Source organism: Fusarium poae, chromosome 1 (genome assembly GCF_019609905.1).
Source record: "Fusarium poae strain DAOMC 252244 chromosome 1, whole genome shotgun sequence".
Taxonomy (NCBI): domain Eukaryota; kingdom Fungi; phylum Ascomycota; class Sordariomycetes; order Hypocreales; family Nectriaceae; genus Fusarium; species Fusarium poae.
Window position 1 is genome coordinate 8067037 of NC_058399.1, and position 12277 is coordinate 8079313.

The 12277-nt window shown below is 45.6% G+C and overlaps 2 protein-coding genes across 2 annotated transcripts; one reads left to right on the top strand and one right to left on the bottom strand.

The window, feature by feature from the left end:
- Positions 1-2598: 2598 nt before the first annotated feature.
- FPOAC1_002636 (uncharacterized protein) lies at positions 2599-5031 on the top strand (the record flags this gene model as incomplete). The annotated part of the gene is made up of 1 exon (XM_044847212.1): positions 2599-5031. One exon carries the CDS (start codon positions 2599-2601, stop codon positions 5029-5031), a length of 2433 nt encoding a protein of 810 aa, XP_044713128.1.
- Positions 5032-8143: 3112 nt separating this feature from the next.
- On the bottom strand, positions 8144-10158 carry FPOAC1_002637 (uncharacterized protein; the record flags this gene model as incomplete). The annotated part of the gene is made up of 2 exons (XM_044847213.1): positions 8144-9589; positions 10099-10158. The coding sequence occupies 2 exons, from the start codon at positions 10156-10158 to the stop codon at positions 8144-8146; spliced, it is 1506 nt and encodes a 501-aa protein (XP_044713129.1).
- Positions 10159-12277: the final 2119 nt, after the last annotated feature.

Consider the following 12277-nt stretch of genomic DNA (forward strand, 5'->3'; position numbering starts at 1 on the left):
CTCTTCTGAGCTTCTGCTTCTTGGGGCTAGTGGAATATCTTCATTGAAACCTCATCCCCTTAGATACCTAACGTCGAGAAATAGTCCATGCGTGCTCTACCAGTTTTTGAACCAAGGACGAATAAACATGAGACGCCATCAAATTTTGTTTCAGCCTTGGCCGACAGTTTGGAGAATGGGCCATGTATTTCCCTATCTCAATAGCTTCACGTTCAGGTGGCCGAAGCAGTTAGTTGATCGGCACTCAAGCACGCCTCTAATCTGCAAAGATGTTGGCTTCAGAAACACACCACGACATTGAACGGCTGCCTTGCCAAACAGATACAGCAAGTTGCTGGGCCGATTGTGATAGTCATGGTTGAGTTGTGTCTTTAATTAGACTACTGCTAGATCTCAAAATGGTGCGCCAGCACGAGGTCAGGAGAAGATGAAGCAATCTGCAAATGTGGTCATGGCTTGGGCTTGGCCACGGTCTGTATCATCCTCGCCGTCCCCGACGCTAAAACGTACCATGGGAGATTTAGTGGGCTTCCAGAGCATGCAACGCCGGACGCGTTTCTCTACTGCCATGACCCGCAAAAAGGGTCCTGAACTAGCGCGTCCTCTGATGTGTTGCACCCAGTCTCAGTCAGTTCAGTGAAGCTCCTAAGGGACATAGCTCTGTTTTGGCAGTCTTGAGATTCACCAGACGTTTCCGAGATGTATAAGCAGTCGGCATGAAATAGAGACAGTACATCATGAATCAGCACGAGGAAGCTACCGAAGTGAAGCACGACTGGGGAAGCACAAGCGATTATATCCCAAGTCTTTAAATAATTTATACGGAAGTGCAACGGGGGGTACGGTTGGTTTGCCAAGATCCTTGCAGCTTCATCGAACTCACCTCTCCCACCACCTGTGGCATTTCCTATGGACTCAGTGCGTAATTTCAAAGTTTCATTACATTTATCCCAATTAATGTAAGTGACTGAACGACGATCTGGATACGCTCTGGCCACCAAAGTGAGCTAGACCAAGAACCAGAGATACTGACTCATATAGCAACTGGTCGTCACTACTCACGTCAATGAGCAAGTAATGTACGTATCCTGCGATGTGGGTTCGTTCAGCAGCCTAAGCAAAAACGAGTAGGCTACGGCTTTGTTCCTGCATGTTTCTGGAGCTGTTTTCTACCGGCTGCTAAAAAGATCCAATTCAACAAGGAACGGACGTGCTCTCTCAGAACCAGTCTGAGGCCAGCAGGTTTGGTCTGACCCTGCTAGACCTGTAACACATGTATTGTGAGACTTTTAACCAACAAGTCTTGAAAATAGAAACAGCTGCTAGAACAAACGATGTCGAAACGAAACCCACATGTCGATCATATCGGCGGTTTTTTTTTATTTGGTTGACGATGCTCTTCCGTTCATAACGTCCTGCTTGACTTGTTATACCTACTCAAGCTCATTCATTATGGCCCACCCGCATTCAATAGCCTACTTGCCAAATTCCATGAAAAGTTGCTTGCGTGCTATCATCTAGCCCTACTGCGGACGCCTCTTGCTCCGGTCTTGTCCTTGGTGAGAAGCTATTGGAAAGCAAACATACAGTACCCATTGTAACTACTGCATGTTATCGAACCATTGCAGTAGTAAAGCATGAATGGGAATCAGGCATGGAGCCTCCCTTGCTTGCTCTTCTTTGCTTCTGCAAGTGAAAATTCTCTTCACCTCACGATGACCCGACTGGACTGCGCTGGGCCTGACCCTCTCATGTGTCTTTGGTCTTTTTTGCGCTATTTCGAGTGGAAGCAGGGTTTTCTTGTGTAGTTTCTTGTTGTCTCAACCTGACATATCGGTCACCAAATTGTACTGATGGTCAAACAAGGCGCGCCCACTTGGTTGTCCCTGAGCGCGATAATCAAGACGTCCAAGGTGTCCCAATCGCACCACCACGGACCTCATATCGCCCTACAGCGAGCCGAGCATCGTCTGAGGTTACGGTTACGTTTACGGCAAGGGGGACTTGCACAGTACGCATTGCGGTACCAACACTCAACTCTGCCTGATCGAAACATCCTTGCACAGCACAACAGGGCCTTACAGCGAAGGGAAACCCCCCCAGATTCCCGGGGCTTGTGTCCGTCGAGACGGGCCAGGGACAACCCACACCAACCCACTTGGAGCCCTGTCGAGGGTCCCCCCTTACCACCGCCCTAGTCTTCCTTAGCCCCAGTTCCTAGGGCCTGTCTAATCTTTGGGCAGGGTGCAAGTTGCCTTGCCCCAAGATTGCATCAATCTCTCGTTCCCAGACAATCTTATATGTACATTGTCTTGCATCCATCCGCGTCGTTATTTCTATTCTATCTCGTCTTGTTTCCCATTGACCTTTCCCACCCCTCGTTTCGGTACTTGCTTGAAACCTTATATACATATTTGTCTCATTGTATCTGTCTCTCATTAGGTTTCGTCTCACTTGCTTCATTCCTTATTGGCTTCGACATAGCAGTACATAACATAACACCAACAACAACTTGCGGAATAGACCAACTTAGCCAGTCATTGTTTACACACAGGGCACACTTCGACGTCGCCCTCCTTTCGGAGGCATTGAGTCATCATGTGGGCCGCAAATATGCCTTACTACTCAGAATACCAGTCAGACCGTTCCAGGCGCGATACTCAAGCAAAACTGAGCCCGCAGCCCAACATTGGCACCGATATGACCAGTTATTACGATGTATCCCCTCCGGCATCTCAATCACCTCTCGATCTCGATGAGTATTTGGTACCGGCTGTCGAGGGCCCTCCATCTCCCGAAAGAATACGTCAATTGAGCAAGCAGGTGAAACATGCGTCTCATCTCAACCGCGGTCAACGCACTGCATCCACCGGATCCTCGACATTTGTGACTAGTGAGCGTGGATGGGAGCAGGGTTTCGAAAACATGAGCATCACTCGGCACTCATCTCAACGATCTACAACTACTAGCGGAAGTTCCTCCCGAGACCGACCCGACAGTGTCCAGGTGTTGGGCAAGAACATATTCCATCGCCGTGCAAAGTCAAGCAAGTCGGGCCGCCGCCGTGAGAGCAGTGCTCAAAGCTCAGCAGCAAGCTCAATCTACTCAACTGAAGTGGGCAGTGAAACCTCCTTGGCTACTTTCAAAGACGCAATCATGCCGACTATCTTTGCTCGCCGGAAGTCTTCTCGAGACGACGCCGCTCTCCAAAAGAAGCTCCAAATTTCGGGGCCCTTCAACTTCCAACATGTGACACATACTCCCCGCGACCAAGCGATCAACTCGGCCTCTCGTACTCCCGCACAGGAGCTGCGCATGCCCAACTTCTCTGCTTCCACGGAGCATATCCCTGAACCTCAAGTATCACCCCGTAGTGCAAGAGCCTCTGCCCTCCCAAGACGTTACATCAAGCAGGCTAGATCTCAGGAGCAGCTTCGTACCAGCCCGCCTCGGCCAATTCGACCCCCAAGATCTCCTCCAATTGAGGAGCTTCACTCTCCTACGTTGGGTGCTCCCATTCCTCCCCCAAGAAGCTCAAGCCGACAACCAAGAGATGGCGACACTCTTGCGATGACAGGTCGGGACCGTCCTTTGACAAGCGGCGGCTTCCGACACCCTCGACCTTTCAGCCCCAAGGACACGATGGAACGATCTCCAGCAGTGAACCAAGGGTTTGTTGCTGTACTGGACCAGGAACCATTGCCATTAGACGACCATCGCTTCTCGCATGCTATCACTACCCCTGACGATGCCGCCTGGCCACTTCCTGCCACCACGAACTATGAGCCACCGTTGCCAGACGTTCCTGAGGAAGAGGAGACCATGCGCTCCCCGAAAAATAACTCCAGCACGAGGTCGTCGCTTCGTGCTAGTCAGTCGGTTCCTCTGCTGAGAGGACCCCAGACTTCAGAGAACGCTGCCGCCCAACGTAGTGCTGGTCATTACAAGGGCAGTGTAGGTCACATTCCCTCCATCATGGAGAGTTGGGAAGATGACATCGATTACTGTTACGAGCACGAAGCCGATGCCAACTTCGAATACGAATGGGAGAGGCCATCGATGGACACTGGGCGAGAGGAAGCACCTGGATTCCGGCTCGACATGTTCGGGGATGATGAGCTGAGGGAGTTGCCATCAGTTGGCACAGCTGAGTCGTCTCCCGGTATGCTCTCCGCATCCCGTTTTGATATGCCGGCTCATGGCCATATTAGTCACACCTCCCCCGAGAGCACTTCCGAGAACGCCTCCCCAAACATGAGCACAGGGGTCGCAGTGACCAACAACTTTTCGCTCCCTCGTGGAGAAAAGGGTCGTCGTCCTCCTCAGCTCAGCCATGCTCGAAATGACTCCCGCGCCTCCAGTTTTAGGGAGTCATACGGCTTTACCTTGTCGCCTTCGCTACTGATTCCTGGTGACTACCACCAGCAGATGCTCCTCAACGAGACTGAGAAGCAGAACTACCTGTGCGAGGATGAAGTGGTCCATGGTATTGTCGACCATGACCACTTCTACGAGAATACTAGCAACGCTGCTAGCCACAACTCTCTTCAATTGTGTCACCAACGCGCGAGCACCTCTACCACCGCTACCAACTCCACCTCCCTGTCTGACTCTACTGGCGAACGCCATGTTTCGACCAACTCCACCTGGACCAACCTTACCCGGCTCACAAGCAGCACATCGCTCAACAAGTGGGTTGAGCAAAACGATGGCGTCCGTGAATCTCTGATCATTAAGTCTAATGATGGCAGCGATGAGGAAGACACTACCCCTCCCGCCTCTATTGAGAAGGATACTGTTCCTGAGCTTACCCCCTTCCCTTCTGTGCCTGTTAGCAAGAAGCCTCACCACAAGAGCCATGTAAGCGAGTCCATCGTCAGGGAGGAGGTCCCCGTCAACAAATCGGTTGAGGCCATCAAGACCCGACGCCCTCGTGCCAGGACAACAAGCCTCAGCACGCAGGCACCTCCCGTCGGGCAATATGCTCTTTTCCCTCGCACGTATGCCAAGGGTAGTGGCGATCGTATTTAGAGACTTTCTCTCACCTGCATTTCTTCACGTTTCGATCTCAACCCTCAGAGGTCCATTTCCTTTACTATCTCTTCACTTTCTACATATTTTTCTTGCATGCGCGCTGCGAGTGGCTTTTGCACTCTTTGTATACACAACATCATCACGTTTACCTTTTTGGGTCAACCATTGCACGGTCGGGATTTCTTTTGTATGGATTTGAAGTTGGCCGCGGAAGGCATTCTATTTCCCCGGGGCCTTGACCCCCAACATGTCTGGCTCTAAGGCTTTGACTTTCCCGCCTTCGGCATTCATCTCATTACAAGGCGCACTTTTGGTTTTGCAAAGGCATTAGAGCGGTACTCAAAAAGCTAGACAAAGCATTGGGTGTGTTTTCTTTTTTATCTGTTTTCTTTCTCTCTCTTTCATCGGAGGTTTTTTTTCACTACACAATGGCAACTAGGAGTTGGCCAAACACAATTGGGTCAGTCGAGAGAGAGAAAAAAAAACAGAAGCTGGTTTATATTGGGAAACAATGAACTGGATAGGGTGTCCAGTTCTGACGAGTGATGACGGATTTATGAACTTTTAGACAAAACTAGCGACAAAGAAGCAAGCTATCCTGTACAATAAAAGGCAACATGGCCTATTTATATCTCTGCAAAGAACGCTAGAAGTGAGACATCTGCCGCCATAGTGTGTTCTCTATTTATACTAAAATAACCATAAGAAATTCAAAATCAACCCATTATCCCTCGCAAATTGTTACTCGCGTAACTAGGTACTTTGTTTAGACTAATTGCTATTACGTATTTAACATGTGTTATGATCACGTTGTACTATGCTTGTTATCCGACATGCCGATATATCATGCTATAACTCCCATGAGCCATGAGCCAAACATGTAAACACACCACACGCGATCGCCAACGACTCATGAAACAAACATCAGGCTTGACTCGTGTCTTTATGTCCGAATCATAGCTAGACACTGACATCGACTCAGGGAGAGACAGTTCACATGTTTTATCACGAAATATGATAACATGAATTTCAAACCGCAGTCAAAGGTCCATTATATTCAGACGGCCATGTAAGGCTGTGCCTTCAAAGATAGTACCAGTAGCCAATATCAAAACTCATCATCTATTGTTCCTTCCCTTTCTTACGTTCTTTCCGCATTCCCTCATTTCGTATACGTTGTGCGCTGTAGAATCCTAGGCGTTGATTTCTGATGCGAAGGCTTACTATGGAGCCATGAAATAAACCAAAGTAAAAGCAATAAGCTGTACAAAGACAAAGTATAAGAGGGCATATGTGTAGTCTGTCTCGATCCAAGTCTCTATGTTCTTCTGATGTTCAAGCTTTTGGATAGTATGAGTTGAGATAAAGGAAATACAGGAGTGAGGAAAGCCATAAGAGAGAAAGTATGACGACAGGGTGTTGAGATAGAAACACAGAAAAGTATGTAAGCAAGAACAAATAACACGGAGACAGGCAAGCCTCTAAAAGGCAGTCAGTCGTAATTCCAGTATCTTCTGTGTAGCATCGGGCATCAAAAGCGTCAAGCATAAGTATGATGTATAAGTCAATGGACCGGTTGTGTGTATGAGATGAATAATGGCGGGCTATTGATTAATCCCCGTGATGTGATTGAGATTTGAAAACAAAGAAATCATATCAAATGGGAATCAAAGCAGAGCAATATGAGGGGATAAGTAGGACGCGAAATGCGACCTTTGGGAACAGGAATGGAAGCCTACAGAAGAACATATTGCCATGAGTAGTCTGGCTACTTGAAATTTGTTCTGTGTCCAAACTTTTCTCATCTAGACTAAATCACCACCTTGCCGTACACCCCCCCATTCCGCACACCTTATATATAGAAAAGGCTTACTTTTAAATAGGCTTTAAAAGATACTAAAGCTATATATATAAAAAAAAGATAATATATTTATATATTTTAAATATTTAAATTTATAAAAAAAATATTTTAATTTTTATTAAGAAACTATATAGTATTTTATATAGATTTTAAAAAGTAAAATAAATAATTTTATTTTTTTAATATATAAATATAAATATAATATTTATAAATATTTTTAATTTAATATAGTATTTTTACTATATAATATAGCTTATAAATTATATATAGAATTATTTAAAAGTTAATTTTTATAGCTATTTAATATATATAATTTAATAATAATATATATAATAAAATTAAAATATTATTTTTTATTTAAAAGTAATATTTATAGATATTTAAATATATATATATATAAATAAAAATATATATAATAAACTTTAAAGTTTAAAGTATTATATTATTAAAGAATTACTTTATATTTATTTTTATATAATTTATTATAGATTTTTAAAATATATTTATATATTATTATTTATAAAAATAATTTAAAATATATTAAAAAATTATTTATAAAGAAATAATATAATATACTATTAACTATAAGTAATTATAATATATATATATATTAAATTTTTTAATATTTATATTATATATACTTTTATAAAAAATAAGCTTAATTTTATAAATATATATAATTAAGTTTTAATTATTATAATATTTTAACTTTAAAAGCTTATATAAGAAAATAAAATATTTCTTATAATAAACTATATAAGTAAATCTATATATTAAAAATTTATATAAAATTATAATTATATTAAATAAAGCTTTATTAATTAAAAAAGTAATAAGATTATATTAATAATTTAAATAATTTTATTTATTTTATTTTATATTATAATTTATTTTTTTCTCTTTATATATATTATATAATAATTATAATATTTATAAAAAAATACTATATAATTATATATCTTTTATATAAGTTTTTATTTTTAATTATAATAAAATTTTTATAAAAAAGTATAATCTTATAACTTTAAAAATTATTATAAAAATCTATAAAAATCTTAAAAAGATTATTTAAGCTTTATATAAATATTTAAAAGTTAAAGACTATTTTAAAAGAAAAAGTAATATTCTAGCTATTTTTTATTATATTTAAATTAAAAGATATAAAAAAGTGCTCTAAGGTGAGAAAAGGTGTGCGGAATGGGGGGGTATACGGCAAGGTGGTGATTTAGTCTAAAATGCCGTTCGGAGCTATCGATCTTCGCCTTGATCTTTGTCGCTTGTCTTTGTCTCTTTCTTGATAATATCGGATTCGACAGAACTCTCCTGACCAGACGTACCCATGCTTTCGGACCCCGATTCTTTGAGTTTTCGAATATTCCCGTGGAGCTCAAGGTTCTCGAGCTCCAGCTGATTTCTTTCACGCTCTAGTGCTTGAATATGCTTGCGAGCCATTTCAAGCACCTCGCCCTTACTGACTCGTCGGTCGGGATCGTTCGCCTGGTCGGATTCGTTGCCCTCTTTCCCATTACCGCCTCCGTTATCACCGTGTCGTATTTGTTCAGGTAGAGCATGTAGGAGTGATTCGAATTGGGCGTTGAGCCGGTTTCGATATTGTTTCTCAACAAGATTATGCGAGGCTCGGGTTCGACGGTCTTCGGGTGTGTCGTTTGGTTTATCTCGACTGTTCTTGGAGGTTCGAGAGGCGCTCCGGAGCTTGCTTTGCCGACTGGAAGCTGTCGAGGCTGCGGAAGTCATTGAGGCGGACTTGGAGCCGACACTGACACGGCTCTGTTGGGATGTAGAACTTGGACTGGCAGCGTCAGAAACAGAATGAGCGGTTCCACCAGTGCTACTACTCCTTGCTCCTTGAGAATCATCCGAGAGCTTGCGAGGCTCCTTCTTCTGCCGTCTTGTTCGAGCGGGCTTCCGTGGCCGGGAAACAGGGGTCAAGTTGTTGTCTCCCACAGGCTCATGTAGCTCAGCCCAAGGATTGCTTGAGACATGATGCGAGGGGGTCCGCACTTTTGGAGTGCTCGCCCCATGGCCTATGGAGTCATCCCATTGACCTGGAATATCTCTGTCGAAGTGGGCAGTGTTCGGATGTATACTTGACGGTGAAACAATGCTGTGTGCGAAGCTGAACGAGTTTGGATTTGCGGTTGAATGTTCCAGTTGTGTCGGATGACCAGATACATTCATATGGCCCGGAACCCCGAAATTAAACTGATTTGCGTTTAGCTGCAAATTTGGAGGAACATGGTACATGTTCCAATCCAACGACATAGAACCTGATGAAGCAGGAGGAAGATGACTTGCAAACCCAGTGGGTGGCAGACCCGCTGAACTATGTGCTGTATGAGCCTCATGCCTTTGAATTTCGCGGGCGTGCTCTTGCTCATGCTCGTGGGGAGCGCCATGAGAGAGATGCGATTGATGAGACGGCGCATGTAAGTCGAGGTCAAGGTTGAGGTTGAGGTGAGCTCGTGATTGAGCACGTGATGATTCAGGTACCGCTCCTGTTCCTGGTATCGGCAGTTGCATTCCGAGTACCGGTAAAGCTGTCGGGTGATTCGCATGGTGGTGGGTCTCGATTTCGGTCGTTTCTGGCCGCAGCGGCGCGTTGCGACTGGTACGATTCGGCGACGAAATGGGCTGTTGATGTGGGAATTGGCCGGGTGGCGCCGGCGCTATCATCTACTCCAACGGGAACGCCAAACGTTAGACTCGATCGATTCAATTCAATTCAATTCAACTCAATTTCCTCTTCATCAACCACTTCTTCGGTCTCGAGATTGTCATTCTTGCTCGCGCCTCCATCTTCCATTCTTTCGGCTGCTCGTCGCCACTCGTTCCATCAGAGGAATATTTGCGAATAAATTGGCTCCGTCCGAACCCGCATATCTTTCTGTGATACTATGGTATCTCGCGACAACGAGCCATAGCGTAATTGCTCATGCCATTTTTCTTAGGCGAGCCCGAGTCATGGCAAAGATGGGCGCCAGTGCGGTCGAGATCCCGCCACTGGCCTGATGTCCTATGTGGTGTTGACATGTCTCACTTGCTTTGCAGCAAATGTACCATGTCATTGAGCATTGACCTCGACAGAACAATCTTGAGCTAGCGATACTCACCACTTGACACTCATATCGCAAAAGGGGACACCAAAACATTTTCACCCCAACAAACATCACCAATCAACGTACCTCGAGTTCTTCTATGAGAAAGTCATAGAATGACTGGTCTCCGGTGTGGTCCCCTGCCATAGTAAGGATTCGAATCGGTGGCTGCAGTAGGACCCAGTGTGCAGGTCGTCTTTTGGATATTCGTTCGGCTCTTGCGTTATATGTCTAGTGTTGCAGGTGTTGTTGGGTTATGCCACTTTGGTGGCAACTTGTCGTCGCTCGAGTAAGGGGATTTGAATGATATCGGATGCCAGGAGCGACTGAGCTTCGATCTGTGAACTTCTTGATAAACAGTTTCTGCTGAACCACTCGGCCTGGGCCCACGGCCGGCACCGCGCTTCACCACCAAAGTTGGTGATTTAAAGGGACCCGAAGTGCTTATACGATAATTGGAAGCCGCAGATTTCGACGTCACCAGAGACTGCTCGATAATTCTAGCGCCACCGCGCCGATTCTCAGGCAGTTGGTAGCCTTGACAATCGATGGTCCTGCTCCTTTCAAGGAGGGGCTGCCCTGTGCCGGAGTCTCGTGCTTCCGCCGAACACAAGATGATAAAATGTCACCCCACCGAAGAGTTTTCTCGGCACCACGAGACTATCGATCAACTCAAGTCACGGATCGAATGTCTGCAGAGGCCCTTGCTTCTTTCTTGTTCGATGAGCGAATGAGTGACCGCACCTTGCTTTCCACTACTTGACGGCAACCCGGGATTCCCTCGCTGCCGCTCCTTGGTGTCTGCTGCGGATCATTATTAACATTTGAACACGTGCTGGGTTGGGTGACTTTGCTCAGATCGTCACATCTTTACTCACAGCTTCTTTCTCAGCCACGCTATCGATTAACGAGCCTTCAAAATGGTCTTTGTCCCTTCTCGTATCTCGGTCGCCGACCCCTTTCTTCTCTTCCCCCGTCTGCTGCCACTTCCCCTTAAACTATCAGAGTCGAGTGACTAGTCACGGGGACATCCAATGTTGTCCCGGGGCCTGGACAGATTGTGGTTCGAGGCCCTTGATGACTACTCTCTGGCGTGTTCACGTATTTGCCCTCAGCATCGCATATGCTAAGTATTGGTTCGTTAAAAATAACATAGGGCAAACTGACGGTGTTGTGTTAAAGCAAGACAAGCCTCTTGTCACTTCCCCACGTGAACTATTAGGCTTCCAATAGGAGAATGTGGCTGGTTTGTATCCGTGGCCGTGGGAAAGCCAATGCTGGACGATGGAGGAGCCATGTGTGGATTCAAGTCGAAGCCCTGATTGTAATTGCAATGACTCGACTATCGAATTGACCAGCGTCCCCGCCTTTACCGCCCCAAAAGGGGACCTGAGGACAACTTCTGGCAAGCTCGAGCTGGAACTGGGCTGGGAAGTAGGTGGGCTCCCTTGGAGGGGGAGGAGAACACCGAGACCGGGGTTGGGATTAGGTCCGGGACTGCAAGTGGTACTTTGTGGCATTCATGCTCTTGATTGTAAAGTGATCGGCACATCAAGGCCTTGCCCGTTCAGCCTTTATTGGTCATTTGCTTAGCAACAAGCCCTATTGCTCACATGTTAAACCCGGAAAGGTTGTATATAGATGTATAGAACCTCCCTGTCAGTATGTTGCCCTGAGTCTTGTTTGGCGCAATACTACATTATATTGCTGTGAGCCTTCGGATTTGGTCATATGGTTCATGCTACTCATACCACTGCAAAAATCTTCACTGACAAGCAAGTCTCCAGGGAGGATGTTAGCTTGTGTATCCCAGGCAAATCCCATTTCTGTTTGTATCCTAGCCCTCAGGCGGTTCATCAGGGAACGAATCACCCGTGACCATACAAGGAAACAAGATGTTTTGGTATAATGAGGTAGAGGCACCGCCACAGTGATACCAGACAATATCACGAGCCTTTGCTGACACGGTATTGTGTTGCGAGCCGGTTATTTCGGATCCAGCTGAACGGAGATGATAACTGTAACTAGATGGAACCATTGCTTGATCTGACATGTTGACAGGAGCAGAGCCACCAGGTACGCGGCCTCTGATTCAAGTCAGCCCGCGTGAAAAACCACTTAAATCTGTATGTATGTCTTCATTGTGGTGGTCTGATCCCAGGTTCGCAACCGAGGAGCGGGGGGGTGGCTGGCTATAACCAGGGGGGAGGGGGGTCGCAAGTCTGTGCCAACCAACGAGAATGTATGCCATGACTGGGAAAGGAGG